General features: G+C 60.2%; 2 protein-coding genes and 1 non-coding gene across 6 annotated transcripts in view; 2 read left to right on the top strand and 1 right to left on the bottom strand.

Moving 5' to 3' along the window:
* Positions 1-1,539: 1,539 nt before the first annotated feature.
* On the top strand, positions 1,540-26,314 carry MYH7B (myosin heavy chain 7B). Of its 3 annotated transcripts, XM_070051904.1 has the most exons (42): positions 1,540-1,670; positions 4,785-4,940; positions 6,492-6,598; positions 6,736-6,879; positions 7,439-7,595; positions 7,813-7,840; positions 8,664-8,760; positions 10,775-10,798; positions 10,913-11,005; positions 11,127-11,190; positions 11,808-11,906; positions 12,465-12,568; positions 12,687-12,825; positions 13,106-13,224; positions 13,317-13,466; positions 13,587-13,757; positions 15,197-15,376; positions 15,456-15,588; positions 15,672-15,748; positions 16,161-16,248; positions 16,421-16,538; positions 17,687-17,810; positions 17,901-18,037; positions 18,943-19,198; positions 19,990-20,232; positions 20,809-20,985; positions 21,066-21,211; positions 21,394-21,484; positions 21,562-21,951; positions 22,585-22,711; positions 22,793-22,911; positions 22,998-23,194; positions 23,283-23,632; positions 23,717-23,841; positions 23,925-24,040; positions 24,392-24,788; positions 24,864-24,989; positions 25,079-25,249; positions 25,337-25,441; positions 25,522-25,617; positions 25,943-26,080; positions 26,153-26,314. In XM_070051904.1, the coding sequence occupies exons 2-42, from the start codon at positions 4,859-4,861 to the stop codon at positions 26,162-26,164; spliced, it is 5,817 nt and encodes a 1,938-aa protein (XP_069908005.1). In that variant the 5' UTR covers positions 1,540-1,670; positions 4,785-4,858; the 3' UTR covers positions 26,165-26,314. The 3 variants fall into 3 exon arrangements, with proteins under 3 accessions (XP_069908005.1, XP_069908006.1, XP_069908007.1); XM_070051905.1 differs by lacking the exons at positions 1,540-1,670; positions 8,664-8,760 and having other exon boundaries at positions 25,943-26,314; XM_070051906.1 differs by lacking the exons at positions 1,540-1,670; positions 8,664-8,760; positions 10,775-10,798 and having other exon boundaries at positions 25,943-26,314.
* MIR499 (microRNA mir-499) lies at positions 15,850-15,908 on the top strand. Its single transcript, NR_162663.1, has one exon. It is a non-coding gene; the product is annotated as a microRNA mir-499 (primary transcript).
* The window catches only part of TRPC4AP (transient receptor potential cation channel subfamily C member 4 associated protein), a 72,733-nt gene continuing 71,858 nt past the window's right edge, over positions 26,290-27,164 (bottom strand). For both annotated transcript variants that reach the window (XM_002710789.5, XM_002710788.5), the window contains exon 19: positions 26,290-27,143. In XM_002710789.5, coding sequence (XP_002710835.1) covers positions 27,006-27,143 — 138 coding nt within the window. In that variant the 3' untranslated portion in view covers positions 26,290-27,005. The remainder of the gene's footprint in view (positions 27,144-27,164) is intronic.

Here is a 27,164-nt window from a genome sequence, read left to right as displayed (position 1 = left end):
TTGGCTTTGGCCCCAGCTGGGGACTGTTGCAGGCATCTGGGGAATAAACCAGTAGATGGCAGCTTGCTCTCTCTTTATCATTCTTTCTCTTGCTACTTCTCAAATAAGAGAAATAATTAAAAGAGAGAGAGAAAAAATTGGAAGGCCAGTGTTTTGGCACAGTAGGTTAAAGTTGTGCCACAGGTTAAAGGAGACCTGGATGAGGCTCCTGGCTTCATCCTGGCCCAGCCACACCTGTTGCCATCTGGGGAGTGAACCAGTGGATGGAGATCTGTGTGTGTCTGTATGCGCATGTGCCTCCCTTTCTATGTATACTTCTGCCTTTCAAATAAATATCTCTTAAATTCGCACTTGTGCCAACATCCCATATCTAGTGCCAGTTCGAGTCTGTGCTATTCCACTTTTTATCTAGCTTCCTGCTAATGTGCCTGGGAAGGCAGCAGAAGATAGCTCAAGTGCTTGAACTCCTACTGCCCATGTGGGAGATGTGGAGGGAGTTCCTGGCTCCAGCTGTGGCCTAACCCAGCCCTGGCTGTTACAGCTATTTGGGGAGTAAAATAGTGATGGAAGATACCCTGTTCATTTTCTCTGTCACTCTGCTTTTCAAATAAATCAATGTCTTATAAAATGGAATTGAGGGGCTGGCGTAGTGGCTCACTAGCTTAATCCTCCGCCTTCGGCGCCGGCATCCCATATGGGCCCCAGGTTCTAGCCCTGGATGCTCCTCTTCCAGTCCAGCTCTCTGCTGTGGTCTGGGAAGGCAGTGGAGGATGGCCCGAGTGCTTGGGCGCCTGCACCCGCGTGGGAGACCAGGAAAGAAGCTCCTGGCTCCTGGTTCCTGATCAGCGTAGTTCCAGCCGTGGCGGTCATTTGGGGAGTGAACCAACAGAGGGAAAACCTTTCTCTGTCTCTCTCGCTGTCTGTAACTCTGTCAAATAAATAAAAATCTTTAAAAAAATGGAACTGAAAGACATTTATTTTGATACAAAAATTTTGAACTCATACATACTTTTTCTATATTATACATTTAAAAATTTATTTTTATTTTCTTTGAAAGGGAAACAGAGATCTTCCTTCTACTCCCCAAATATCTGCAACAGATGGGCTGGGCTGGTCCAAAGCCAGGAGTCCAAAACCCAATCCAGGTCTCCTACATGGGTAGCAGAGACCGAGTACTTGAGCCATCATCTGCTTTGTCCCAGGATGTGCACTAGAGGGAACTGGAACCTAGGCTCTTTGATGTGGGATGCAGGTGATCCAAGCAGCATCTGAACTGTACCAAGTGCCTACCCCATAATATGCATTTTTCAGTAACTTCTTGTAGACCCCTTATATGTACAGATTTAAAAAACTTGCACCAAAATCTTTTAATTCCATTTTCCATACACTAATTGAAGCTCCTTCATATTTGCAGCTGCATTCTGAAAATCTGGGATTTCAGAGGCCAGTCTGTCTACAGCCTCCAGCCCTGCAAACCTGCCTGGCGCTGCTTGGTGTTGGCAGGCTCACTGTTCTCCAAGGCAGCCTCTCCCACTGCTGGCTGGCCCAGAGCTTGAAAAAATCCTCCTTTGTGTTGCATCCAATCTCTGCTTCCTTGTCCCTGTCCTTTGGTCTTCTCTTGAGGCCACATGGATCACAAAGGCTTCCTCTGCGGTGGGACAGCTCTGCAGGTATTTAAAGTCGGTCCCTAAGGTTCTTAGAGGTTATAGTCACTGTGCATCTCTGAGGGCACTGAGTTTCCTCTTCACCCTGTTTATCTGTGGGCTCATCTCAGCAGTAGTGGAAGTTAACCTATAGGGCAGTTCCAGACCCAATTTTTTGGGGGGAGGTGATATCTCAGCCCCAGGTTTCTATACTGGGTAATTTTGGAAATCAGACCCACATTATGTTTGGAATAGGCAAGGCTTGTTAGAAGCTCTGATTCTTCAGGGCAAAAGTCCTGAAGGAGCCAGCGCTATGGCATAGCAGGTAAAGTCACTGTCTGCAGTGCTGGCATCCCATATGGGCGTGCGTCAGTTCAAGTCCTGGCTGCTCCACTTCCAATCCAGCTCTCTGCTATGGCCTGGGAAAGCAATGGAAGACAGATCAAGTCCTTGGGCCCCTGTACCCACATGGGAGACCTGGAGGAAGCTTCTGGCTTCAGATCAGCCCAGCTCCAGCTGTTGTAGCCATCTGGGGAGTGAACCAGCAGATGGAAGACTCTCCCTCCCTCTCTTCCTTTCTTTTCTTTTTTTCTTTTTCTTTTCTTTTTTCTTTCTTTTTTTTTTTTTTTTTGACAGAGTGGACAGTGAGAGAGACAGAGAGAAAGGTCTTCCTTTGCCGTTGGTTCACCCTCCAATGGCCACCGTGGCTGGCGCGCTGCGGCCAGCGTACCACACTGATTCGATGGCAGGAGCCAGGTACTTATCCTGGTCTCCCATGGGGTGCAGGGCCCAAGTACCTGGGCCATCCTCCACTGTACTCCCTGGCCACAGCAGAGAGCTGGCCTGGAAGAGGGGCAACCGGGACAGACTCCGACGCCCCGACCGGGACTAGAACCCTGTGTGCCGGCGCCGCAAGGCGGAGGATTAGCCTAGCGAGCTGCGGCGCCAGCCCCCCTCTCCCTTTCTCTCTCTCTCTCTCTCTCTCTCTCTCTGCATAGCTCTGACTTTCAAATAAATAAATAAATAAATAGATCTTTAAAAAAAAAAAAAAAGCCCTGAAGTATGAGCACCTATGGACCCTGTGGGCTGCTGATAAATTACTCAAACCCAGCTACCCAGCTTCTGGCCCAACAGAAAGATTAAACCCTGTTATCTGTCTGCCCATCTATTATCCATCCATCCATCCATCTTTGACTTTCTATCTAGGGACTTACTGACTTTCTAGTAGTTGAAGCAGGCACTTTGCAGGACACTAAGGATGTAGACCAAGGGCCAACCCTGTAGAGCCCTGTGGAAAGAAACAATAATGTTCTCACAAATATAATGTTGAGAGAATAAAGGGACATGTTTTGAGAGCAGAAATCATCTGTAAGGGTAGAAGTTGGGATTGGTTTACCCTGGGGGAGGGGTATTATCTGAAAGAGGACCGGAGGAGGATCATCTTTTGTGAACACGCTATGTGAAAATTGATAAGAGTGTGAAGATATTCACCACAGCCCTGAGGGCAGACTGGAAATAATCGGAATGCCCCCCAGGGGCCTGTATCATTTCATAACGTGGGGAATTCCTGCAGGGTTAATTCTTGCAGAGGTCTGCGTGTTTGTAATGTTGTCACATTTGGCAGTGCATCTCTTTCTTTACAGCTTTCACATAGCTCACACACTGTAAGCTTACCCGTGTTACATGCATAGCTGCAAACATCCTATATGGCACGCACACTCGTGCAACCCCGCTCGGCCCCATGCCTGAGCATTTTCCTGTCTTGCGGAGGTGTGGTCATCACCCAGTTCTGTAGCCGTGGGCCAGTTTCGCCTGCTCTGAGCTGTAGGTGATTGCAAATGTATCGTTGGAATGATGTCTGTGTAGCTTTCCTGCTCCCCTCCCCGCCAGCATGTTTGGAATGGGTGGCCCCTGGGCCCTGTGGAACGTCTGCTTGGAAGCTTGGCTCTGGAACTCTGTAGTTCTGGCATCTAAGGCTCTTGGCACGGCAGATTCTGAAACTCCACCGCATCACCAAGCCCTGCCAGGGTGCCGTGCAGGCGAGTCTGGCAGTGCCCTGATGTGGTCTGATGCCGGAATAGGGGCGACGGGCCGAGTGCCAGCACTTCCGGCTCGTGTTGAGATGCTCACTTGGGCAGCACATATACTAAAATTGGGACAACACAGAGTCGGGTGCAGAAAGGTGCATTCTGTGAATCCTGTGTCAGAATAGGAAGGGGCTCCTGATTGGTTCAAAAGTCCTCCATTTGCTTCCTCTTCAGCCAAATCATTCCTTGTGTGGTTCCAGGTCTGATTTTCTTCAGGTGTAATCTCCCCAGAGGGTGCTGGGATAAGGGCAGGGGAGAAGGGGACTGTGTCCAGTTGTTGTAGTAGAGAGGTGTCTCACTCTCCTCTTCTTGTTCTGACCCAGTCCCTGCCGCTGCTGGTCCCTGAGACTTGGCCAGTCCTCTCCTTCCTCTGGGCCTCAGGTTTCCCAAGATGCAGAAAGAGGGTTGGGCTGGCTGGCCCCAGAGGATGTTCTGTGGTCCCCTTGCTGTCTATTTCCAAAAGTATCAGACTCTCTGTGACTCAGTTTTTCTCTGTGAGCTCCTCCGTCATCTCAGATCTCTCCCTGTGTTGGCTCTGCCCACCCCGCACCCCTACCCCCAGTCTCTGAATCCCAGCCTTCTGTCTCCCAGCAGAGTGTCTCTCTCTGCCTTTGTGATCCCCTGACAATGGGAGGTAAAAATAGCCCAGGGGCCGGTGCTGGTGGAGATAAAAGGGAATTTGCCTTTTGTGTCCTGTGGCCAGGCTTGGGGGGGGCTGGGACACGTGGAGATTGCTGACATAGCTCTCCTCCGCTGACCTTGACAGCGGCAATAAAAGGGGTTGCACAGCTCCCTGCCCTCACCGTGGGGCTGAGGTGGGTGATCAGGGCTGGGATGGGGGCTGAAAGGAGGGCGAAAGGGTGGGCCGGTAGGTGAGGCTGTACAGGAGAAGATGCCGCAGAGTTTGAGGGAGTGCACGTGTTGGGGGTCACCAAGGGAGGCTGTGCTGGGGAGCCCCAGGGAGTCACCTGGGATCAGGCCTTGTGGGGTGGAGGACCATGCCCCAGTTTGGAACCTTTGGTCACTTCGTTCCCTCGTCACCACCGTCTTCCAGTGCCTGTTCCCTTGGACCACCTCGAACCTCTGAGATTGCCAGTTCTTCTTCCTCCGTCTCCCAGTGCCACCGCTATGATGGATGTGAGTGAACTTGGGGAGTCTGCCCGTTACCTCCGCCAGGAGACCATGAAAGTGCATACCGTCCCGTGGGATGGTAAGTGAAGGCAGAGGAGGAGGGCGCACAGCCAGAGGGACCCTGTGGACTGAGACCAGCAGTGGGGAGGAGGTGCCCTCAGCTCAGAGCTGAAGGAGCACTCTGGTGACAGCATCAGCCTGAGACTTTCCTTCAGAGTCTGGGGTCTGGAGGCTAGAGTCCCAGATACACTGTGCACGTGTGTGTGTGTGTGTGTGTGTGTGTGTGTGTGTAAGGGAGCCTTAGTTTGTCCCTCTGTAGAATGGGGTAATACCAGCTGTCTCCTTGAATTGTCGTCTGGGACTCAGACATGTGTCTCCATGTGTCTATACAACCCATGCTGCAGTTATTTTTAGTGCTTTCTACAGAGCCAGAGCCACTGTTTATTAGGGACAGGAATAAAGACAGTACTATTTATGACCTGGTTTGCTCATAGGACGATAATAACAGTAGACAATGTGTATCGCCTGCTCTTCGTGTGCAGGTCCAGAGCAGATGACTTTCCATGCATCATCTCGCCCACCTGGGGCGCGGAGGGCCAGAGCCAGCTTCCTGTCCGTGCGACCTCTGCAGTTGCACAGGGCACCGCACTCGGAAAGGCCTCACAATCCAGTGCTCTGCTGCTGCCATCTTAACGTGTTTCAACAACTGTAAACAAGGGGTCCCAGTGATCATTTTTGCACTTGGGCCTGCAAGTCGTGTAGGTGGTCCTGAGACCAGTGCACTTGCAAAGTGGCAGGGCAGGGGCTAGAACTTGATGGTCTGCTGCCCGAGTCCCTGGGTTTTTGTTTCCTAATTTTCATTTATTTATTGAAAGGCAGAGAGAGGGAAAGAGAGAGAAAGATCACCTCTCTGTGGGTTTACTCCTGCAGATTCCTGCAACAGCTAGGGCTAGGCCAAGCTGAAGCCAGGAGCCAGGAGCTCAGTCCAGGTCTCCCATGTGGGTGGCAGGGACCCAACCACTTAAGCCATCAACTGCTGCCTCCCAGGGTGCGCACCAGAGGAAGCTGGAAGAGAGAGCAGAACTGCACCTGGAGCCCAGGTGCTCCAATCCTGGACGCAGCCGTCTTAAGCTTTAGCTTGCCCGCTGCACCAAACAACTTGCCCCAGGGGCGTGTGTTTAGCCACCATAAAATTTGGCCTCCCTGATGCTTTGAGGCCCGCTGGCCGTGTGGAAAGAAGCAAAGGACAGAACTAGGAGACCTGAGTTTGAGTCTTCAGTGAAATGGGGGATGTGGAACCCCAGAGCTCTGTGCTGGATGTTAGGGGACCACAAGATAGTCCCGTGACTTTTGACACGCCCAGAAGGAAGGAGGGCTTTGCCTCAAGTTGAAGGGCAAAAATGGCTGAAGCGGGGATCTGAACCCAAGTGTACAACCCTGCCTGTTCTTCCCAGGGTGGAGGTGCTGTGTGTAGGGAGGTTTGCCAGCTCTGCCCTGCTAGGAGCCTGGGTTTGGAGGGTTCCTCACTGGGGCACAGCTCTACCGACACAGCTGGGGAGCTCCCGCTGGACCCCTGAAGGTACTTCAGCCTCTTTGAAAGTACCAGTGGATCCCTCTCTCCGCAACACAGGGAAGAAACGAGTCTGGGTGCCTGATGAGCAGGACGCCTACGTGGAGGCGGAGGTCAAGTCGGAGGCAACTGGAGGCAGAGTCACCGTGGAGACCAGAGACCAGAAGGTTCAACTGCCCCTTCCTGAGCTGAGCCCCTCTGTCCCGGGGGCACAGCTGTGGGCCGGTGGAATCTGCACTGTGGATACAGGGGTCTGGAGGTGGGAGGTAAGGTGACAACACCTTACGCCAGGCCTCCCCGGCAGGTGCTGACAGTTCGCGAAACCGAAGTGCAGCCCATGAACCCACCCCGCTTCGACTTGCTCGAGGACATGGCCATGATGACCCACCTCAATGAGGCGGCCGTGCTGCACAACCTGCGTCAGCGTTATGCGCGCTGGATGATCTACGTGAGCCAAGGGCCGGGGGGCGGGGCCAGAGGGAAACCGGAAGGAGACGCCTCTGGGCTGTAGTCTCAGAACTGTAATGATAGAGGCAGGGGTCCAGGAACAGCCAAGGCCAGGAGGGGACTGGGGGTGTGAGGGATGGAGAAGAGCCAGAGATACGGCGGGGTGGTGTCCCGGGCCGCAGGGGCGGCCCCATGACCTGGGACTGCCCGGGACTGAAGGGGCGGGGCTCAGCGGCAGAGGCGAGACTACAGGCTTGGCAGAGGCCACTGTAGAGACGAGGCCTTGACCTGGGGGCAGGGCTAGCTGGAGCTTGAGGGAGGGCTAGGGGACTGGAGGGGCGGAGCTACAGCAGCAGGGGCGGGGCTCGAGGCTGAGCTGTGGGGCTGGGGCTGGCACAAGGCCAGGGTGGCCTCCTAGGGGCCTCCTGGGGTGTGGCGAGACATATCAAATGGCTCCTTGAGGAATATCACAGCAGTTACTTTGTGAGGACTGAGGCCCGGGCGTGGGAACTTGGCGTTCCCCACTCCCCAAAAGCCCTACCTCTCGGCTCTCTCCTCAGACTTACTCAGGCCTCTTCTGTGTCACCATCAACCCCTACAAGTGGCTGCCGGTCTACACGGCCTCTGTGGTGGCCGCTTACAAGGGGAAGCGCCGCTCGGAGTCCCCGCCCCATATATATGCGGTGGCGGATAACGCCTACAACGACATGCTGCGCAGTAAGGGCCCCTCCAGGACCCCCGCCCCGGCTCCAGGGAGCCCCGTTAAGGACCCTCTTCCCTCCACTCGAACGGGCCTCCAGAGTTGAGTCTGGACCCTCCCACCTGGCCCTTTCCATCTCTGCCCCTGGGGTTGGGGGGGGCATACCCAAGGTATTCACCGGCTGGCCCCTCACCGTGGCTGACTTCTCCATCCCCTTCTCCCCCTTTCCTCCAGACCGAGAGAACCAGTCCATGCTGATCACGTGAGTGTGTTGGGGGCGGGGTTGGGTGGGAAATGGTGGCCGTCAGGAGGGAAGGGGTTGGAACCACGTGGTTTCTCCTGGTGGAGTGCAAGTGCTGAGGGCAGGGCTTTTACCACCTGGAGCCAGCGTCGCAGCTGAAGCTCACCCGGCCTGAGCATTTTCCCTGCCCGGTTCTGGGCAGATGCGTGCGGTATGGGAGCCCAAGCACAGAGTGATCACCAGCCCGCCGCACCTCCCACCTTGGTTCTGTGGGGTTGCGCACAGGTGGGAAGGTGGTAGAATTCTTACCTGCTAAGGCCACGTTAACCCAAGACAATATGGATGAGTGTGCGAGTGCACACACACAGCCTGATTGCTAAGAGCAAGGGTTTTGAAATGAGATAGGCCTGGGTTCAAGTTCTCAGATTGCTGCTTCCTGCTGTGTGTTCCTGGGCCTCTGAGTCTCACCGTGAAAGTGGGAACATTCCCCGCCACCTTGCAGGGTTGTAAGGAGTCATGAGTGATTGTATCTGGAGCACAGCAGGATCCTGATCCATAAAACTGGCTTCTAAAGCGTGGCAGAGCCGGTGGGGGAGGGGTGCTTGGCCCACACCTGCCGCTAGGTTAATGCCTGGTAACAGTGGCAGCGTGACTAGTGTCCTCATCGCCCAGGGCTGGTCTACACTGGCGTGGTTAGCACACACCACCTCTGAGGATGGGTCCATCCCTAGGGGTCCTGAGCCGGGGGGAGGGGGAGCCCTGCTGCAGGGATGGGGGGGTTGGGGGTTGAGGGAGGGTAGGAAGGCCAGATGGGCCTTGGTGACTGATGTTTGTGTCGTCCAAGCGGAGAGTCGGGGGCCGGTAAGACGGTTAACACCAAGCGGGTCATTCAGTACTTTGCCATCGTCGCTGCCCTGGGAGATGGGCCGGGCAAGAAGGCCGTAAGACTTGCCCACTGGGCACCGCTCCCTGCTGCTTTCTGCTGTTTTTCTTGTCTCTCCTCCCTTTTTTCTTTTTAAAAGTTTGACTCCCCAGAGTCCCCAGCCCTGCCTGAGCCCCCCACCCTGGTGGGAGGCTCTGGCCTGAGCAAGGCTTGACCAGCAAGGCCATGGCTACTGCTAGGCCGGGCATCCCGTTTCCTGGCCCAGAGCAGCCCCGCACTGCTGTTCCTGAGCGTTTTGCATAGTTTTTCTCCTCCATGTGACCTTCGTATTTTGAAAGTTTCCCAGGGAGGCCGCTTTTATCACAAATGGTTGTTTCCCCGGTTTTCCTGCACTGAAGATGGTGACCCGCTGTCAGTGGAGGGCCCAGGCTTGTCCCCAGAGACCAGCCAGACCCAGGGTCTTCCACGTTCCCAGCAGCCAGGGTGGGGGGCACCTCTGTGCTTTCTGCATTGTTTGGGGAAATTCTCTAAACACTGAGGACCAAGTTGCTTTTGTTTTGAGGGCGCACTGGTCTCTTCCTAGCCTGAGGACCAGCTGTTCTGAGCTCCGAGCCGCCACTCCTCCCCCACCCACTCAGACTGGCTGCCTTTCCCTGCAGAAGCCCAGAGCCTCCATTCCTGGTCCAGTTGAGCCTTGCTTTATTCTGGGGCATTTTTTCTTTCTTTTATTTTTCCCTCCACCTTTTTTTTTTCCTTTTCCTTTTTTCTCCCTTTGATTTTCTTGGTTTTTGATTTTTGTTTCCGTTTTGGTTTTTTGTTGCGGTGATTGTTGTTTTTGTTTTTTGTTTTGTTTTTGCTGTTGACTTTTTGGGACTCTTTCCTCCCTCCCTTTCCTGCCCTGTTTTCCGGACCCTCCAAAGGTCTCTGGGGATGCTGCAGGGACAGGAAAAGATGGCGAGGAGAGGCCAGGGCTGGCAGGGACACAGTGGGGAGGCTGGGGACAGGGGACAGGGGACCACCTAGGCAGAAAGGAGCCTGACTGTTGAGGCCAGGGGCGCGGGTGGGGAAGAGGAGGCGGCGGCTGCCCACAGGTGCCGTGGCTGTGGGAATTTAAAAGCTCCCCTGCAGCCCCAGATTTGGCCACCTAGGCCGGGGGGGGGGGGGGGAGCCCCGCCCATGGGCACTGGACAGCGGTGTGTGGGGAGGGGCTCCTGCCAGGCTTTCCCAGCAGTGCCTCTGGTGCATTTGCAGTCTTGGGCTCCCTGGTGGTGGATGGACCAGTGGCCACAAGGTCCCTGGCAGCACTGCCCTGTCCCTGGGTCCCAGGGTCCCAGGTCCCTGCTTCCTCCCCTTCTTCCCTGGCTCCTGGCATCTGGGGTAGGAAAGCAAGGGAAGACAAGGACAAGGCTAGGAGGGGCCAGGGAAGACCACTCAGTTCGATGAGTCCCCGTAGGTGAGACACAGGGGAGCTGTAGGCTCCAGGAAGCCAGGCTTGGGCCTGCCCTGAGCAGATTACCTCCCTACACTGGGTCTTAGTTTCCTCGTTTACAAATTGGGGCTAATAATATGCACATGGAGGGCCATTTTGAGCAGTAGCAGGTGTGCAAGGAGAAGTGTGTAAAGGGCTATCAGAGGGGAGATTAGGGTAGGAAGGGTCAGAGCAGGAAGAGGTCTCTTCCAGGCTCAGAGCATCAAGGAAGCCTTCCTGGAGGAGGAGGCACTTGAGCTGGGCTCTGAAGGGGAGTGGATTTTAGCAGGTCCCTGGGGCCTGGGGCAGAGCCACTGCATGGAGTGTGGAAAGTGAAGGTATACCAAGGGGGCCAGAAACTGAGTTGGGGGAAGAGGGGGCTGTGAGTGGGAGACCCCAGACACAGCCGCCTGTCTCCAGATGTGGGCTGGAGTGGTTTTTGCATCCACATCTGGCACTTCTCCTTTGAACACCGCAAGGAGGGCTGGGCTGGGAAGAGGGTGGGGGGCTGCACTCTGGGGTAACTAACACCCACTGCACTGCTAACCACTGCCCCCTCCTGGTGAGACCTCGCACCCTCTAATGGTGTCCTCCTTGCCCCCAGCAATTTCTGGCAACAAAGACTGGGGTAAGTGTGGGGCCAGTGTGAGCGGGGCAGGCACCAAGCAGGAGGTCCCGGGGACACCCCTTCCCCGCAGGCTGCCCCGGCCCCCAGGCTGACGGGCCACTCACCCCCGGCCAGGGCACCCTGGAGGACCAGATCATCGAGGCCAACCCTGCCATGGAGGCTTTCGGCAACGCCAAGACCTTGAGGAACGACAACTCCTCCCGCTTTGTGAGTGGCCGTGCTGGGGGCCGGGGCCGGGGCCGTGCAGGGGCCATGCCGGGGCTGTGCCGGGGCTGTGCCGGGGCCGTGCCGGCTGAGCCCTAGCTGAGCCCAGCTCCTCCGCCCACAGGGCAAGTTCATCCGCATTCACTTTGGTCCGTCTGGGAAGCTGGCATCGGCGGACATTGACAGCTGTGAGTCTGGGAGGAGGTCGGGGCAGGAGGGCCAGGGAGGCCCCGAGCCTTTCCGTTTGGATTCAGCACCTGCAGTGGTGTCCTTTGGGCCCTGCCGGCCCTGGGCCCTCCTTTCCACCCCCTGGCCACGGCCCCGCCTGGGCCAGGTCAGCCTGGCCGAGTGTCCCACCAGCTGCTTCTCTACGTGGAGCGAGTTTTTCTAATACTGAGCTGACCATGCCCTGTCCCTGCTTAGAAGCTTCTAGATCCTGTCACCTGAACAGAGACCCAATCCTGGTGCGGCCTGTCAGGCTCTTGTGGTTGTGCCCGCCTCCACACCAGTCTTTCTCTAACCTGGCCCAGGCCCCTGGCCTCAGCCTCCTGCCCTGCCCCCAGTCCTCCAGGCCCTCTGTCACCACCCTGGGGCACACGGAGGGGCTGTTGAACCAAGGGCTCCCCACCTTGGAACTCCAGGTCAAGTCTCTCACACTAACACAGGCACTCGATGGGGGCGGGGCTGCACTGGCTGGAGATGAGGTGTAGACAGATGCCTGTGCTTGGATGCAGTGCCCTACACAGGCCTGGCCCCGGCCCCTAGCTGGGGCGTCCACTGTGTAGACTGCCCCCCTTTTCCCCAGATCTCCTGGAGAAGTCGCGGGTCATCTTCCAGCTACCTGGCGAGCGTGGCTACCACGTCTACTACCAGATCCTGTCGGGGAAGAAGCCGGAGCTGCAGGGTGAGGGCCGGGCACAGGGGCTGGAGTCAAGAGCCCAAAGGGCTGCCTGGAGATTTCTGGCCCCCATCACGCCAGGCCCTGAGGTGGCTGCTCCCTCTGGGGTCTGTGCCGTCCCTTCCTCCCCGGGGACTTGGAGCCCACTCTGTCCCCTACCCCGGGCCGGGACTCTGGCCGTGGCAGAGCACAGGCCTCTTGGCTTCATTGCCTGCTGCCTTCCTGAGTCACGACAGCCCCACTCCTAGCACCGGTGGGGGCCCAGTCCCCGCTGAGGCCCCGCTCTCTTCCCTCTGGTCTTCCCCGTCCCCAGCCTGGGGTCTGGCCAGAGGGGTGGCTGTGAGCAGTGGTCCGGGGACAGAGTGTGACGTGGAGACCAGAGCTCATTTCCCAGAAAGCCACAAAGAAAGTCAAGCCATGAACATGGGGGCAGGAACAAGAAACTCCAGAGGAGCCTGGAGAGGGCCCTAGGCTGGCCCTGGGCCTGGTCTCACTCTGCTGGGAGGGGTAGGGAGAACAGCCAGTGACCTGCCCTGAGCTGTGTCCCGCTGCCCGTGCCCGCAGACGTGCTGCTCCTGTCGATGAACCCCTATGACTACCACTTCTGCAGCCAGGGCGTCATTACCGTGGATAACATGGACGACGGGGAGGAGCTCATCGCCACCGACGTAGGACGGGCAGGGCGGGGGTGTGGGCTGCGTGGTGTGATGGACAGCGCTGTCAGTGGGGCTGCAGCCTGCAGGAACCGAGACTTCTCTGAACCCCGCTGTGTCCCCTGCCCCACAGCATGCCATGGACATCCTGGGCTTCAGCGTGGATGAGAAATGCGCCTGCTATAAGATCGTGGGCGCCCTCCTGCACTTCGGCAACATGAAGTTCAAGCAGAAGCAGCGGGAAGAGCAAGCTGAGGCTGATGGCACTGAGAGTGAGGGAACCTGGCCTGGCTTCACCTTGACCTGATTTCAGTGTCCTGTTCAGGATCAGTAACCTTAACTCTTGTCCACAACATTTGACCTCGTCCTTACCTGATTCCTCAACTCCTACCCTCATGGACCTTGGAATTTGTTGGTTTTGAACTTGATTCTCAGCCTCCCTTTCCCAATCCCAGGCTAAGGCAGTAGGGCACCCCTCCCCGCCAGATTCTTGTACCTACAATATTGTATTCCTCTTCTCATTAACCCCCCCCTCCCCATGTGTGCCCCCAGGTGCTGACAAGGCTGCCTACTTGATGGGGGTCAGCAGTGGGGACCTCCTCAAAGGCCTTCTGCACCCAAGGGTGCGTGTGGGGAATGAGTACGTGACCAAGGGCCAGAGTGTGGAGCAGGTGAGCTGCGTGCAGGCTGAGGTCCTCCTGGGGACAGCAGGGGCAGGGTCCCTTCCTGGCCAGGTCCCAGCCCAGCCTCCCCACACTTCCAGGTGGTGTTTGCTGTGGGGGCTCTGGCCAAAGCTACCTACGACCGGCTCTTCCGGTGGCTGGTGTCTCGGATCAACCAGACGCTGGACACAAAGCTGCCCCGGCAGTTCTTCATTGGGGTCCTGGACATTGCTGGTTTTGAGATCTTTGAGGTGCGCGCAGGCCACGGGCGGGTGGGGCGGAGACGAACTTGTGCACATCCCTGCTCCTCTGAGGGCCCCCCTTGTCCCGCCTGCAAGGAGCATGCTGAGCCCGGCGCCTCCCTCTTGTAGTTCAACAGCTTCGAGCAGCTGTGCATCAACTTCACCAACGAGAAGCTGCAGCAGTTCTTCAACCAGCACATGTTCGTGCTGGAGCAGGAGGAGTACAAGCGGGAGGGCATCGACTGGGTCTTCATCGACTTTGGCCTCGACCTGCAGCCCTGCATTGACCTCATCGAGAAGGTGGGGTCGGGCTGAGGTTGCCACGAGGAGGGGAGGGTGGCAGGTGCTGTGAGTGAGCAGGAACGACCCCGTGCTCGGAGGTGAGCAAGCCTGGTTAGTGTGCATGTGTGTGCTTGTGCGCCGAGGTCAGTGTGTGGATCGTGAGTGCTTGTGACTGCGTGCGTGTGAATAAACGTGCTGGACTTGAGTGTGAATGAGTGTTGGTGAGTGCACAGTGTGTGCATCCCGGGCTGCTGACGGCAGCCGCTCCTGGCGTGCCCGTGCCCGGCTTTGCTGTTCACGAGGCTCCCCGGTGGCCACAGTTGCGCTCCATCCTCAGAACTGGCCTGCGGGCCGTCAGGGTGTGTGTCCTTACTTGTTTGATTGTGAAACATGACACACGTATAGCTCCCCATTGTGCAAAGGGAGGAAAGAAAAATCTGAAAATTAGGAAATAGAAAAAAAACGTTTCCCCCAATCCTGCCACAGGCTGTGGCCCTGGAGCTCATTTCCTCTTAAACCCCAGTCCTGGGCACCCCCTTTCTTTCCTGAACTAGCCCCCTCACGCCCTGCTGTTCCTCTGGAAACGCGTTCGGAGGAAAGAGCGCTGCGTGCAGCAGGCGGCTTCCACACGAGGCACTCCCGGGATCCCTGCTGTTGGGCACTTAGGTTCAAGGGCCGCTGTTTCACTGGTACAAGGTGGCGGCCCTGGCCATGCTCATTCCCTGGTTTTGCAGGTCAGGAAATGGAGGCTTAGTGAGGTCTGAGGGTCCCACAGCCAGCAAGTAAAGAAGCCGAAATGTGAACCTGGGGCTCTTGCGTTTTTTTTTTTTTCTTTTAAATTTTACTCTGTGTGTGTGTGTGTACATGTAGGTGTGCCATGAGTGTCAGAGGTGAGAGTAGATCCAGAGATGGCGGTTTGGGTTTGCACACTTTTCATCAGCAGAGGACAACACAGTGCTACTGATTGTGCAGGGGGGGTCAGGCGCCAAGACACAGACTTTTTCTCTTAGAAGATGGGGCTTGGGGCTGGCGCTGTGGTGTAGCGGGTAAAGCTGCTGCCTGTCGCGTGGGAGTTCCACATGGGCACTGGTTCAAGTCCTGGCTGCTTCACTTCTGATCCAGCTCCCTGCTAATGGCCTGGAAAAGCAACTGAAAATGGCCTAAGTGCTTGGGCCCCAGCACCTGTGTCGGAGACCCAGCAGAAGCTCCTGGCTTCAGCCTAACCCAGCCCCAGCTGTTGTGGCCATTTGGGGAGAGAAGTAGCAGATGGAAGATCCCTCTCTCTCTGCCTCTCAAATAAAGAGAAATAATCTTTTTAAAACAAAGATGGGGCCCATGGAGTGCGGGTGTTCCCTGACACCCTGGGGAGACCGGGGCCTGGACTGACTCCCAGAGGGAGGCGGCGGGGGTGGCAGGGCCACCAGGTCAGTGTCCTCGCGCGTGTTTCCTGTCAACAGCCGCTGGGCATCCTGTCCATCCTGGAGGAGGAGTGCATGTTCCCCAAGGCCTCAGATGCCAGCTTCCGGGCCAAACTTTACGACAACCACGCGGGGAAGTCGCCCAATTTCCAGCAGCCTCGGCCTGACAAGAAGCGCAAGTACCAGGCCCACTTCGAGGTGGTCCACTACGCAGGCGTGGTAGGTGACCCTGGAACCCCAGCCCCGCCAGGCCCTGCCCTCCACTGCCCCACTGCTCAGCCCTGGTCTTGTCTGCCAGGTACCTTACAGCATTGTGGGCTGGCTGGAGAAAAACAAGGACCCCCTGAATGAGACAGTGGTCCCCATCTTCCAGAAGTCCCAGAACAAGCTCCTGGCTGCTCTCTATGAGAACTACACAGGCTCCTGCTCCAGTGAGTACACGGGACAGGCATGCCACTGCACGGGGGCTCACGGGGTGGCATGCCAGGGGGTGACGGATCCATGCCTCTCCTAGCTGAGCCCCCCAAGTCTGGGGTGAAAGAGAAGCGCAAGAAGGCAGCGTCATTCCAGACGGTGTCCCAGCTGCACAAGGTGAGGCCTGGTGCGGGCCCTGCATGGGCCTTCACCCTCGCCAGCCTCCCACCCTACCCCTCTCTTCTTGGCCCGTCCCCTGCGCCCTGGGCGGGCAGCCGTTAAGACTTGCAGTGATGTTTAATTCCTCTCCACGTGAACATCACAGCAAGTCTGTGCTGCTTCCCGTCCCCACGCCGTCTGGCAGAGTGTGGGCCACCGGAAGGGCTGGGGTCTGCTGGGGAGGGCAGACCCCAGTGGTGGTGATGGGAATGGGCACAGGGTCCCGGGGCACCAGAGTGGGCACTGTTCAGATGGGAGCACGGGGCGACCCAGGTGCCTCTCTCTGGTCCTTATGTCCTGTGCCACTGCGGCGTCCAATCCTGGTTCTCTGCTCCCCACTCTCCCTGCTCCCCACTCTCCCCACTCCCAGGAGAACCTCAACAAGCTGATGACCAACTTGCGGGCCACACAGCCCCACTTTGTTCGTTGCATTGTCCCCAATGAGAACAAGACCCCAGGTAGTACCTGCAGGGCTGGCTTTGTGGGGGCCGGGGTACACCAAAGGAAACGTGGTGTGTGTGTGTGGGAGGGGATGACAGGGCAGGGACCAGGAAGTTGGGGATCGCACAGCCTCAAAGCCAGCCCTGGGTCTTGACCTCTGACCTTTTCCTTTAACCCTACCACATCCAGGGGTCATGGATGCCTTCCTGGTGCTGCACCAGCTGCGCTGTAATGGGGTCCTGGAGGGGATCCGGATCTGCCGCCAAGGATTCCCCAACAGGCTACTCTACGCCGACTTCCGACAGCGGTAAGTGGCTCCCTGCCCCGCCTACACCACCTCCCCCTGCCCTCTCTGCAGGTGGAGCCGCAGCCTGAGGGTCCCCCTATGGGCAGACATAGGCTCCGGACTCGGGAAGCAGAGGACAGGGAGAGGCTGGGCAGGTATCCCAGGGGGAGATGGGGGAGGCACCAAGCTGGGAGGGTACCTGGGGGGAGCTGTGAGCAGGCTTGAGGTCAGGATGGGATGTAGAGCAACAGGCCTGGCCAATGAATTGGACAGAGAAGAAGAAACCAGAGTGACTCCCAGCCTTGGGGCCTGGGCAGCTGGAGAGGGGGGTGGTAGATGCCCTGAGATACAAGGATGGGGCTTTGTGATTGGGTGCAGCATGAGGGGATGGGGGTTCGAGTTCTGCTTTGTGCACAGCAAGTTTGGGATGTCTACAGTGGCTGCTCTCCGAGGAGACTGGGTTTGTTAGCCTGGAGCTCTGGGCTGCAGGCAGAGCCACGCAGGACCCGGAGCTGCCAGTGCCACCTGCTGCCCGCTCCGCCCTCAGTGGCGGTGTATTGTCAGGTGCCGGGCGTCCGTAGCTGCTTCCTCCTCCAGCAGCCTTCATGACCAGATGGCCACCTGCCAGGTCACACGTGGGGCTGCACGCGCATGGTGCCGAACAGACTGCCTCGGAGGGTGGGCCCTGTCAACAGGCGTGCATTTGTGTCAGCACCCTTTATGGCCGTGCGGCATCCCCTGCTCTACCAAGCCGCATGCTCTCCCTGAGAGCTACCTGATGGGCCCACTTGTTTTGGGGACTATGCCTTTGCGACGTGGCCAGCTCACCGGGCCCCCACAGCCCTGTGCACGCACGTGCCCGTTGCAGAGGTGGGTGTGTCGGGAAGCCCTGCTCTTTGGGGTTAAAATCCTCTCAGATGTTTCTTCTGTTGGTGGGTTAGACAGCAGGTCACCTTCTTTATGTTTCTTTTTTTTTTTCCTGTTAAAAAAATGACAAAAGTAACACATCCCTTTTATAAAAACTCCAAGCTCTTTTGAAGCGAACTGAATGTGGTTATCTGCCCGCAAGGGCTCTGAGCATAGGATGCCCAGTCCCCCAGCGTCCAGTGCCTCCCTCAGCCCCAGCAACCCAGTGGCCTCCTCAGTGACCTGTGCCCCCCGCCCTCCAGGTACCGCATCCTGAACCCCAGCGCCATCCCAGATGACACCTTCGTGGACAGCAGGAAGGCCACTGAGAAACTGCTGGGCTCTCTGGACATTGACCACACGCAGTACCAGTTTGGCCACACCAAGGTTGGGGTGCCCTGGAGTTAGGGCCGCCTGTGGCTGTACGTGGTTGCACCGGCCAGGAGTCACACCTGGCCGCCCCCGTTCTGTCCCCAGGTGTTCTTCAAGGCAGGGCTTCTGGGCGTCCTGGAGGAGCTCCGTGACCAGCGTCTGGCCAAGGTGTTGACGCTGCTGCAAGCACGCAGCCGGGGCCGCCTCATGCGCCTGGAGTACCAGCGCCTGCTGGGTGGCAGGTGGGTGTGGGAGGGGATGGGGGGAGCGAGGCGGGGGTGCAGCCACATTCTTCAGCTCACGGACCCACAGGCTCTGTCTTAGCCTGGTTTCTGTTGTTGTAAGAGAATACTCTAGACTGGGTAACTGATAGACGATCCAGGCCCATGCGAGCCCGCCCCGGCATCTGCTGGCATCCAGGGAGGGCATGGGAGGGCAGCCCACGGCCAGACACACTCGCGTGAGGTGCTGCTTTCCTAACAAAGCCACTGCCTTGCTAACCCCCACCCATTAACCCGGCTGTGGATGAACCTGTTTCCCAGGGCAGAGCCCTCCTGACCCAGTCACCCAGCAGAGGTCCTCCTGTCATACCGTTAACCCATGACTTCGGGGATTCAGTTGCCAACCCACGAAATCTAAGGGACATGCTGGAACCATGGCCCTCTCCACTCTCTGTCCCACTGCCCATGGTCAGACCTGTGCCCTCCAGACCCGGCCTCTCCACTCCAGGCAGGCTGACTTGGTGACTGGGAGGTGGTCACTGTATCGGGTGTTTGCCAAGAGCCTCGAGGCCCAGCCTCGGGCCAGATGCTGTGTTCGCCTGCGCGGTGAAGCACAGGGCGGCTCTAAGAGGCAGGTGCTGTGCTCGCCTCTGTTCAGCTGCCGCATCCCGGGACAGCTGGGCTGTCCTACTCTGATCCCACAGCTGGGGGACTTGACCACCCAGCCCCTGCCCTGGAGGCAGACCTGGGGGCCCCTCCCCAGCCTCACTTCCACAGCAGAGGCATTGGGACCTGCGAGGGCTGTCAGGAAGGGCGAATGGGCTGGCACAGGCCACGTACCGGTGGGAGGCCCAGCCCCAAGTAGTGGCTCAGGGAGCGGCCATGGAATGGAGCCTGCTTCCTGAGCCGGGGCCGTGCCTCCGCAGGGATGCCCTGTTCACCATCCAGTGGAACATCCGAGCTTTCAATGCTGTCAAGAACTGGTCATGGATGAAGCTCTTTTTCAAGATGAAGCCGTTGCTGCGCTCGGCACAGGCCGAGGAGGAGCTGGCGGCCCTGCGGGCGGAGCTGCGGGGGCTGCGCGGGGCACTGGCCGCTGCTGAGGCCAAGCGGCAGGAGCTGGAGGAGACGCACGTCAGTGTCATGCAGGAGAAGAACGACCTGGCCCTGCAGCTGCAGGCGGTGAGTTGGGGGCGGGGAGCGAGGGGTTTCCCTTGTGACCTGGTGCCCCGAGAACCCTGGGCTGCTCCCAGGAATCCACCTCCCGCCCCTGCCATGCACTGCCAGGGCGGCCTGGGGGGCTCCGGTGCTCAGGCCTAGGCTGGACCTTTCTGCTTCCCACTCCCGGGTGCCACGAGACAAGGTCTGCCGTGGTCCCTACGTGGCCTCCGTGTTGCACCCCAGTGCCCCCGGCTCCTGCTAAAGCTGCAGAGAAGCTGAAGTCCCCCGCCCTCTCCACCTTGCTGCCCCCCACCCCATGGTTCAGGGCCGTGGGAACTGGGGGGCAGGACGTCGGGGTCTCCCCAAGGTGATTTCCCTCCCTCAGCACCCGGCTCCAGGGAGGCGGCAGAGGGGCCTCGGGTGTAAGGCAGCGGCAGCCCTGGAGCTGTGAAACTTGCTGCCCAGGCAGGGGATGGTGGTGCAGCCACTCAGTGAGAAAATGCGGGGAACGAGCACCCGGGCCCTCCACAGCTGACCTCGGGAGCCCCTCCATGGCCGTGCAGGCCCCGCACACCCACTGCTGCCCACTTCAGCCCAATAGAGGGGAGCAGGCCGGGGGCTTTCCTCCCAGATCCTTGCCTGGGCCTCAGGCTGGGAGGCCCTGGCCTGTCTCATGTTCCCCTCTCGATGGTGCCACTTCTGCCCCGGGCATCCCTCTCCTGCAGCCTCCCCCGCCCACGCCCACCGAGCCGTGCACGACTCGGCCTGGTGGTCCTCAGCTGGCTGCCCTTGCCCTGTGGTGCCCCCTGCAGGAGCAGGACAACCTGGCGGATGCGGAGGAGCGCTGCCACCTGCTGATCAAGTCCAAGGTGCAGCTCGAGGCGAAGGTGAAGGAGCTGAGCGAGCGGCTGGAGGACGAGGAGGAGGTGAACGCTGAGCTGGCTGCCCGCCGGCGCAAGCTGGAGGACGAGTGCACGGAGCTCAAGAAGGACATCGACGACCTGGAGCTGACGCTGGCCAAGGCCGAGAAGGAGAAGCAAGCCACGGAGAACAAGGTGTGGCCGGTCACTGCCTCGCAGGGCCTCAGACGCGTTAGCAGTGCCTGCGGGGCGGCGGGGGCTACGCGGACAGGTCTCTGCTGACAGCCACGGGGCCGTGTATGCAGCAGGAGCTCAGGAAACGCTAGCAAGCGTCATCCATCCTGGACCGCGGGCCCCTCAGGGGCGGAAATCCTGGCTGTGTGTGCCCTGGGTGCCTCCGTCCCCGAGCCCTCCCAGGCCACTGGTTTGTGGCCTCAGCGTACCAACTGCATTATGCAGGCATTCAAGTGAGGTGGGGGCCCCAAGCTGCTAGTTCAGGCTCCCACAGGTAGCCCCGAGGAAACCAGCCATCTTGCAGCCTGCTAATGCCACAGGAGCTGGCACCAGTGACCTCTGCCGCTGGCCCGGGCGCTGGGAGCCCTCGCTCAGTGAGCCCTCGACACAGCCTGAGGGGGAGGCTGTCGCCCCTTCAGGCTGTAGGAGTCAGAGGCTGGGAGTGAAGGGACTTGCCCCAGCCCCAGAGCTGGCCTGGTGGCTGCTCTGGCCAGGGTGCAGGAGGTGGGTCCCACAGTGAGCCTGGCCCTGACGTAGGTGAAGAACCTGACGGAGGAGATGGCCACGCTGGACGAGTCGGTGGCCCGGCTGACCAAGGAGAAGAAGGCGCTGCAGGAGGCGCACCAGCAGGCCCTGGGGGACCTGCAGGCCGAGGAGGACCGCGTGAGCGCGCTGGCCAAGGCCAAGCTGCGGCTGGAGCAGCAGGTGGAGGATGTGAGTCAGGGTCGCAGCTGGGGCTGCCGCGGGCTGGGCGCTGGCTGCCCCGCGACGCTGAGGCGCACCTGGCCCCGCAGCTGGAGTGCTCCCTGGAGCAGGAAAAGAAGTTGCGTTTAGACACGGAGCGGGCCAAGCGCAAGCTGGAGGGCGACCTGAAGCTCACACAGGAGTCCGCGGCGGACGCCGCCCAGGACAAGCAGCAGCTGGAAGAGAAGCTGAAGAAGTGAGGGCGGGGCGCAGGGCGGGGCGGCGGCGGCTCCCAGGGCTCTGCAGAGGCCGGGGGTGGGGTCGAGAGCTGGGGTCCTGCCCTCCCTTGCCAGGGCAGAAGTAGGTGGCGGGGCCCAGGACAGCAGGCGTGGGAGGGGGTGCCCGGCTGCAGCAGGCACCCCCACCGTGCGCTCCCAGGAAGGACTCGGAGCTGAGTCAGCTGACCTTGCGGGTGGAAGATGAGCAGCTCCTGGGCGCCCAGCTGCAGAAGAGGATCAAGGAGCTGCAGGTGCGCAGGGGTCTGGCGGGAGGCTGGGGCGGCAGCCGCAGCGGCCACCGCCACCCTCGTGTCCCCGCTCGCCCCAGGCACGTGCCGAGGAGCTGGAGGAGGAGCTGGAGGCCGAGCGGGCGGCCCGGGCCCGCGTGGAGAAGCAGCGGGCCGAGGCGGCCCGGGAGCTGGAGGAGCTGAGCGAGCGGCTGGAGGAGGCGGGAGGTGCGTCGGCCGGACAGCGCGAGGGCTGCCGCAGGCGCGAGGCTGAGCTGGGGCGGCTGCGGCGGGAGCTGGAGGAGGCGGCGCTGCGGCACGAGGCCACGGTGGCTGCCCTGCGCCGCAAGCAGGCCGACAGCGCGGCCGAGCTGGGGGAGCAGGTGGACAGTTTGCAGCGGGTGCGGCAGAAGCTGGAGAAGGAGAAGAGCGAGCTGCGCATGGAGGTGGACGATCTGGGGGCCAGTGTGGAGACACTGGCCCGAGGCAAGGTCTCTGCCGTCTGCCTCGGCCTGACACGCGACCCCTGCCTTAGCCAGTTCTGATCCCAGCAGCTGAGCTCCCTCTTGGACCCGTCACCACGTGCCAGCACTGACCTCCCTCTAGACCTGACCCTGGACCCGCCTGCTCCCTCCCCGTTAGCCTGGCATCTCCCAGTCCTGCCCTCAAACCCTGACTCCTGGCCCTGTTCCCTGCTCATTGCTGACCCAGTTGGCAATTCCAACCTCAGACCTTTCACCCAACAGCTGTGACACCGGCTGGCCTGGGAGTCCTGGACTGACCGAATATTGTCCTGCCTGGCCTTTCCTGAACCCAAGACCTAACCTTAGCTGCTGACCTTTGTGCCCTCTAGTCCCGGCAGGTGACCTCGCACCACTGTCCCCAGCTGACGCCACATCTAGTAATCTAACGCTTACCTGCGCCACTGGCCTTGGGTTTGACTCCATCATCCCATGTCTGATGCCTGCTTGTTAAGCCAGGAGACCAGCAGCAGAGTCTCTGACCCTGAACTTGATGCTTTGACCTCCCTGTGGTTCCGGGAGCACATATGGCTTTCTAGCTCCCGCTCCTAGATCCTGCCCTCTGTGGCACAACCTTTCCTGATGCCTGACTCTGGATCCCAGGCCAGTGCAGAGAAGCTGTGCCGGACCTATGAGGATCAGCTGAGCGAGGCCAAGATCAAGGTGGAGGAGCTGCAGCGGCAGCTGGCAGATGCCAGCACCCAGCGCGGGCGGCTGCAGACCGAGAGCGGTGAGGCTGGGGTTTCAGCGAGGCCGCGCTGGGCAGGGCCCTGGTGTTGCCCCTTGCCCAGCTGACCTGCCTGCTTTGCAGGGGAGCTGAGCCGCCTCCTGGAGGAGAAGGAGGCCCTGGTCAGCCAGCTGAGCCGTGGGAAGGCCTCTGCTGCCCAGAGCCTGGAGGAGCTGCGGCGGCAGCTGGAGGAGGAGAGCAAGGTGGGCCAGCAGCGGCGGCCGTGGAGTGCTGGGGGCGCTGGCGCTGCCGGCCTGGACCGCTGCTGAGGCCATCGGTATCCCTGCAGGCCAAGAGTGCGCTGGCTCATGCCGTGCAGGCTTTGCGGCACGACTGTGACCTCCTGCGGGAGCAGCATGAGGAGGAGGCCGAGGCCCAGGCCGAGCTGCAGCGGCTGCTGTCCAAGGCCAATGCCGAGGTGGCCCAGTGGAGGAGCAAGTACGAAGCAGATGCCATCCAGAGGACCGAGGAGCTGGAAGAGGCCAAGTGAGTGCCTGGGGAGGATGGCCACGTGGAGATGCCCCTCTGCCAGCCTCCCTCCCCGGTCTTCACCGCGCATGTTCCCACGGCCTAGGAAGAAGCTGGCCCTGCGGCTGCAGGAGGCAGAGGAGGGTGTGGAGGCTGCGAATGCCAAGTGCTCATCCCTGGAGAAGGCCAAGCTGCGGCTGCAGACCGAGTCGGAGGACGTGACCCTGGAGCTGGAGCGGGCCACCTCGGCCGCCGCCGCCTTGGACAAGAAGCAGCGGCATCTGGAGCGGGCACTGGAGGAGAGGCGGCGGCAGGAGGAGGAGACACAGCGGGAGCTGGAGGCGGCGCAGAGGGAGGCCCGCGGCCTGGGCACGGAGCTCTTCCGGTTGCGGCACAGCCACGAGGAGGCGCTCGAGGCCCTGGAGACGCTCAAGCGGGAGAACAAGAACCTGCAGGGTACGACCCGGGGCTGGGAGCACTTCGGGGTCACACGGGCATGGGACCTGGGAGGAGGCTGCTCAGAGCCCTGTCCCGCTGCAGAGGAGATCAGCGACCTCACAGACCAGGTCAGCCTCAGTGGGAAGAGCATCCAGGAACTGGAGAAAGCCAAGAAGGCGCTAGAAGGGGAGAAGAGCGAGCTGCAGGCCGCCCTGGAGGAGGCAGAGGTCAGGGGCTGGCCACAGGGTAGGGGGGTGCTGACCGCTTCCCTGGCCTTCCTGCCCTGAGCCCACACCCCCGGTGTCCCCAGGGGGCTCTGGAGCTGGAGGAGACCAAGACTCTGCGGATCCAACTGGAGCTGTCCCAGGTCAAGGCGGAAGTGGACCGGAAGCTGGCGGAGAAAGATGAGGAGTGCACTAACCTGAGGTATGTCCAGCCCGCCTCCCCCAGCCCCCCGAGGTGAGGGGCAGGAAGGAAACATGGCTGGCACAGGCATCTCACCCGCCTCGCAACATGGCCTGCTCAGGTCAGGGCCATCCCTCCTGAAAGTGAACCCGAGAGGCCGCAGAACCTGCCCAGGGTCACACAGCCTGAGCCAGTTCAGGGCGCATCTGCCTGCCTCGAGAATCCCCGCCTGTGCCCATGAACTCGCTCTGATGGGCAGCCACAAGGGACTTGAAGCCAGGGAGGGACTACTTGTTGGTTTCTATTTCCGGCAGGGCTGGTCCCTGGGCCTGCTCCTGTGCTGCTTGCGGAACATTCTTCCCCGCCCTGCAGGCGCAACCACCAGCGGGCAGTGGAGTCCCTGCAGGCCTCCTTGGACGCAGAGACCCGGGCCCGCAATGAGGCGCTGCGCCTCAAGAAGAAGATGGAGGGTGACCTGAATGACCTGGAGCTGCAGCTGGGCCACGCCAACCGCCAGGCCACGGAGGCGCAAGCAGCCACGCGGCTGCTGCAGGCGCAGCTCAAGGAGGAGCAGGCGGGGCGTGACGAGGAGCAGCGGCTGGCAGCCGAGCTGCGGGAGCAGTCGCAGGCTCTGGAGCGCAGGGCGGCGCTGGTGGCTGCTGAGCTGGAAGAGCTGCGGGCCGTCCTGGAACAGGGTGAGCGCAGCCGGCGGCTGGCAGAGCAGGAGCTGCTGGAGGCCACGGAGCGCCTCAACCTGCTGCACTCACAGGTAGAGACGGGGCCGGGGGGCTGGGCGAGTGAGGCCTGCGGGCCCCCTCTGACGCTCCCCCGCCCCGCCCCCCAGAACACCGGCCTCCTGGGCCAGAAGAAGAAGCTTGAGGCAGATCTGGCGCAGCTGAGCGGGGAGGTGGAAGAAGCTGCCCAGGAGCGGCGGGAGGCAGAGGAGAAGGCCAAAAAGGCCATCACTGACGTGAGGCTGGGAGCGGCCTGCCAGGGCCCAGGACGAAGCCCAGAGCCCCCGGGCTGGTCACTTTCCAACACGTCACCTCCGCACTGCAGGCAGCCATGATGGCCGAAGAGCTGAAGAAGGAGCAGGACACGAGTGCCCACCTGGAACGCATGAAGAAGACGCTGGAGCAGACAGTGCGGGAGCTGCAGGCTCGGCTGGAGGAGGCGGAGCAGGCCGCTCTCCGGGGCGGGAAGAAGCAGGTGCAGAAGCTGGAGGCCAAGGTGTGTGCGCCCCCTCCAGGCCTTCCACAGGCAAGTGGGGGGCCGGGGCGGGCTCCACCAGCAGGCCTAGCCCCCGGCTACCCGCAGGTACGGGAACTGGAGGCAGAGCTTGACGCAGAACAGAAGAAGCATGCTGAGGCCCTCAAGGGTGTGCGCAAACACGAGCGCCGGGTCAAGGAACTTGCGTACCAGGTGGGTGGCAGCGTCTGCCTTGGGGGTGGCCCTAGACCTGGCCAGCGCAGGCCAGCCCTGAGGCCCCTTTGCCTGCCCAGGCCGAGGAGGACAGGAAGAACCTGGCTCGCATGCAGGACCTGGTAGACAAGCTGCAGAGCAAGGTCAAGAGCTACAAGCGCCAGTTTGAGGAGGCGGTGAGTGCACTGAGACCCCAGACTGGTCAGCACAGCTGAGCTGGGCCAGTGTGAGGCCGGTGAGGCCGCAGCAGGCCCTGCTCCCAGTGGGAAGGAGTTCCCAACAGCTCCCAGAGGAGACCAGACCGGCTCCGTCTCTTGCAGCGGCCCCTGCGTCCTTTCCACCTGCCAGGCTGGCACCGGAGTCTCATCTTCCTTGTTCCTGCCACGGGACTGCCTGAGCGGGGATGATGGTGGTGGGAGTTGAGGACCGGTGGGGAGGGAGTGGGCACCAGAGTGACCATCTGTTACACAGGGCCTTGGTCTCCCTTTGGTATGTTCCCAGGAGCAGCAGGCCAGCACCAACCTGGCTAAGTATCGCAAGGCCCAGCACGAGCTGGATGACGCAGAGGAACGGGCAGACATGGCAGAGACCCAGGCCAACAAGCTGCGGGCACGGACCCGGGACGCGCTGGGGCCCAAGGTGAGTTGGGGGCCCCGGCATGGAGGTGGCAGGGGTGGAGGTACAGCTCCCTGAGCCCGCCCTCTCCCCTAGCACAAGGAGTGACGGCTGCTGCGATCCTGCCTTGCCTGCCCCGGCTCTGAGTAAACACCTGCAGGTGCCCTTCTTGTTCCGGGGGTGGGCTGGGGGAACACACCACCCAACGGACAAAAGTCAGTCCACATCAGTCATTTAAAATAAAGTTCTTTAATAGTCTCCATTTGATTGGTTTATTTGCTGTTAATAAATTGGCAACACAAGGAGGGGCTGAGGGTGGGCTCCCAGCCAGGCTCCTGTGTCTGGGCTCAGGCAGGAGACGCTGCCCTGGGGCAGGGGTGGGGCAGGCACAGCCACCCCGTGTCCCACAGGAGGGAGAGAAAAGGCCCCCCACTTCTGGGGGGAACCCCTGGGATGAACACAGCGGCCAAAGAGCAAACAGAACCAGAGGAGCTAAAGGGAAACGAGGGAGGGGCAGGCTTGGGGAGAGCAGTGCGCTCTGGTGCCCCCACCCCGCCTGGGGCTCAGAAGCTTCTCTTCTGCCTGGGCCTGGAGGCCAGGGACGGGGGAGACACATCCCATCCCTCCACACCGCAGGACTGACAGCTCAGACAGAGCTGTTTTTAAAAGTCCCTTATCTCTAGGGGGGCCAGGCCCCTGTGGGAAGCGTAGGCATGGTGCCCTCGTCTTCCTCATGGGGATCTTGAGGGAACTGAGGCTCCCCAGTGACCTGAGGCCCAGGGCTTGTAGGACGCCCTCTCCTACCACACCTGGACCTGAAGACCTGGGGCAGGCAGAGAGCAGCGGGGAGGCAGGGGAGGGATAGGAGCAGGGCAGGGCGTGTGGCCTGCGTACCCACGCTCACCCACACTGGCCCTGGCTCTGCATCCTCCCGAGGCCCGGCCCAAGGTCACTCCTCGGTGAAGTCCCTGTCTATGTCCATGTAGGGCTCCTCGATGTAGCTGACAAGGGCAGACGGTGACTGGCGATCCGGGTTCAACAGGATGGACACTGTCTCCTTCCAGTACGAGAAGCTGATGCAGGAGCTCTGAGCAGAGAGAGGGAGGTT

Source organism: Oryctolagus cuniculus, chromosome 11, assembly GCF_964237555.1.
Source record: "Oryctolagus cuniculus chromosome 11, mOryCun1.1, whole genome shotgun sequence".
NCBI classification, from domain to species: Eukaryota; Metazoa; Chordata; class Mammalia; order Lagomorpha; family Leporidae; genus Oryctolagus; species Oryctolagus cuniculus.
The sequence above is the reverse complement of the archived record's forward strand: the minus strand, read 5'-3'. Positions and strand labels throughout refer to the sequence as shown.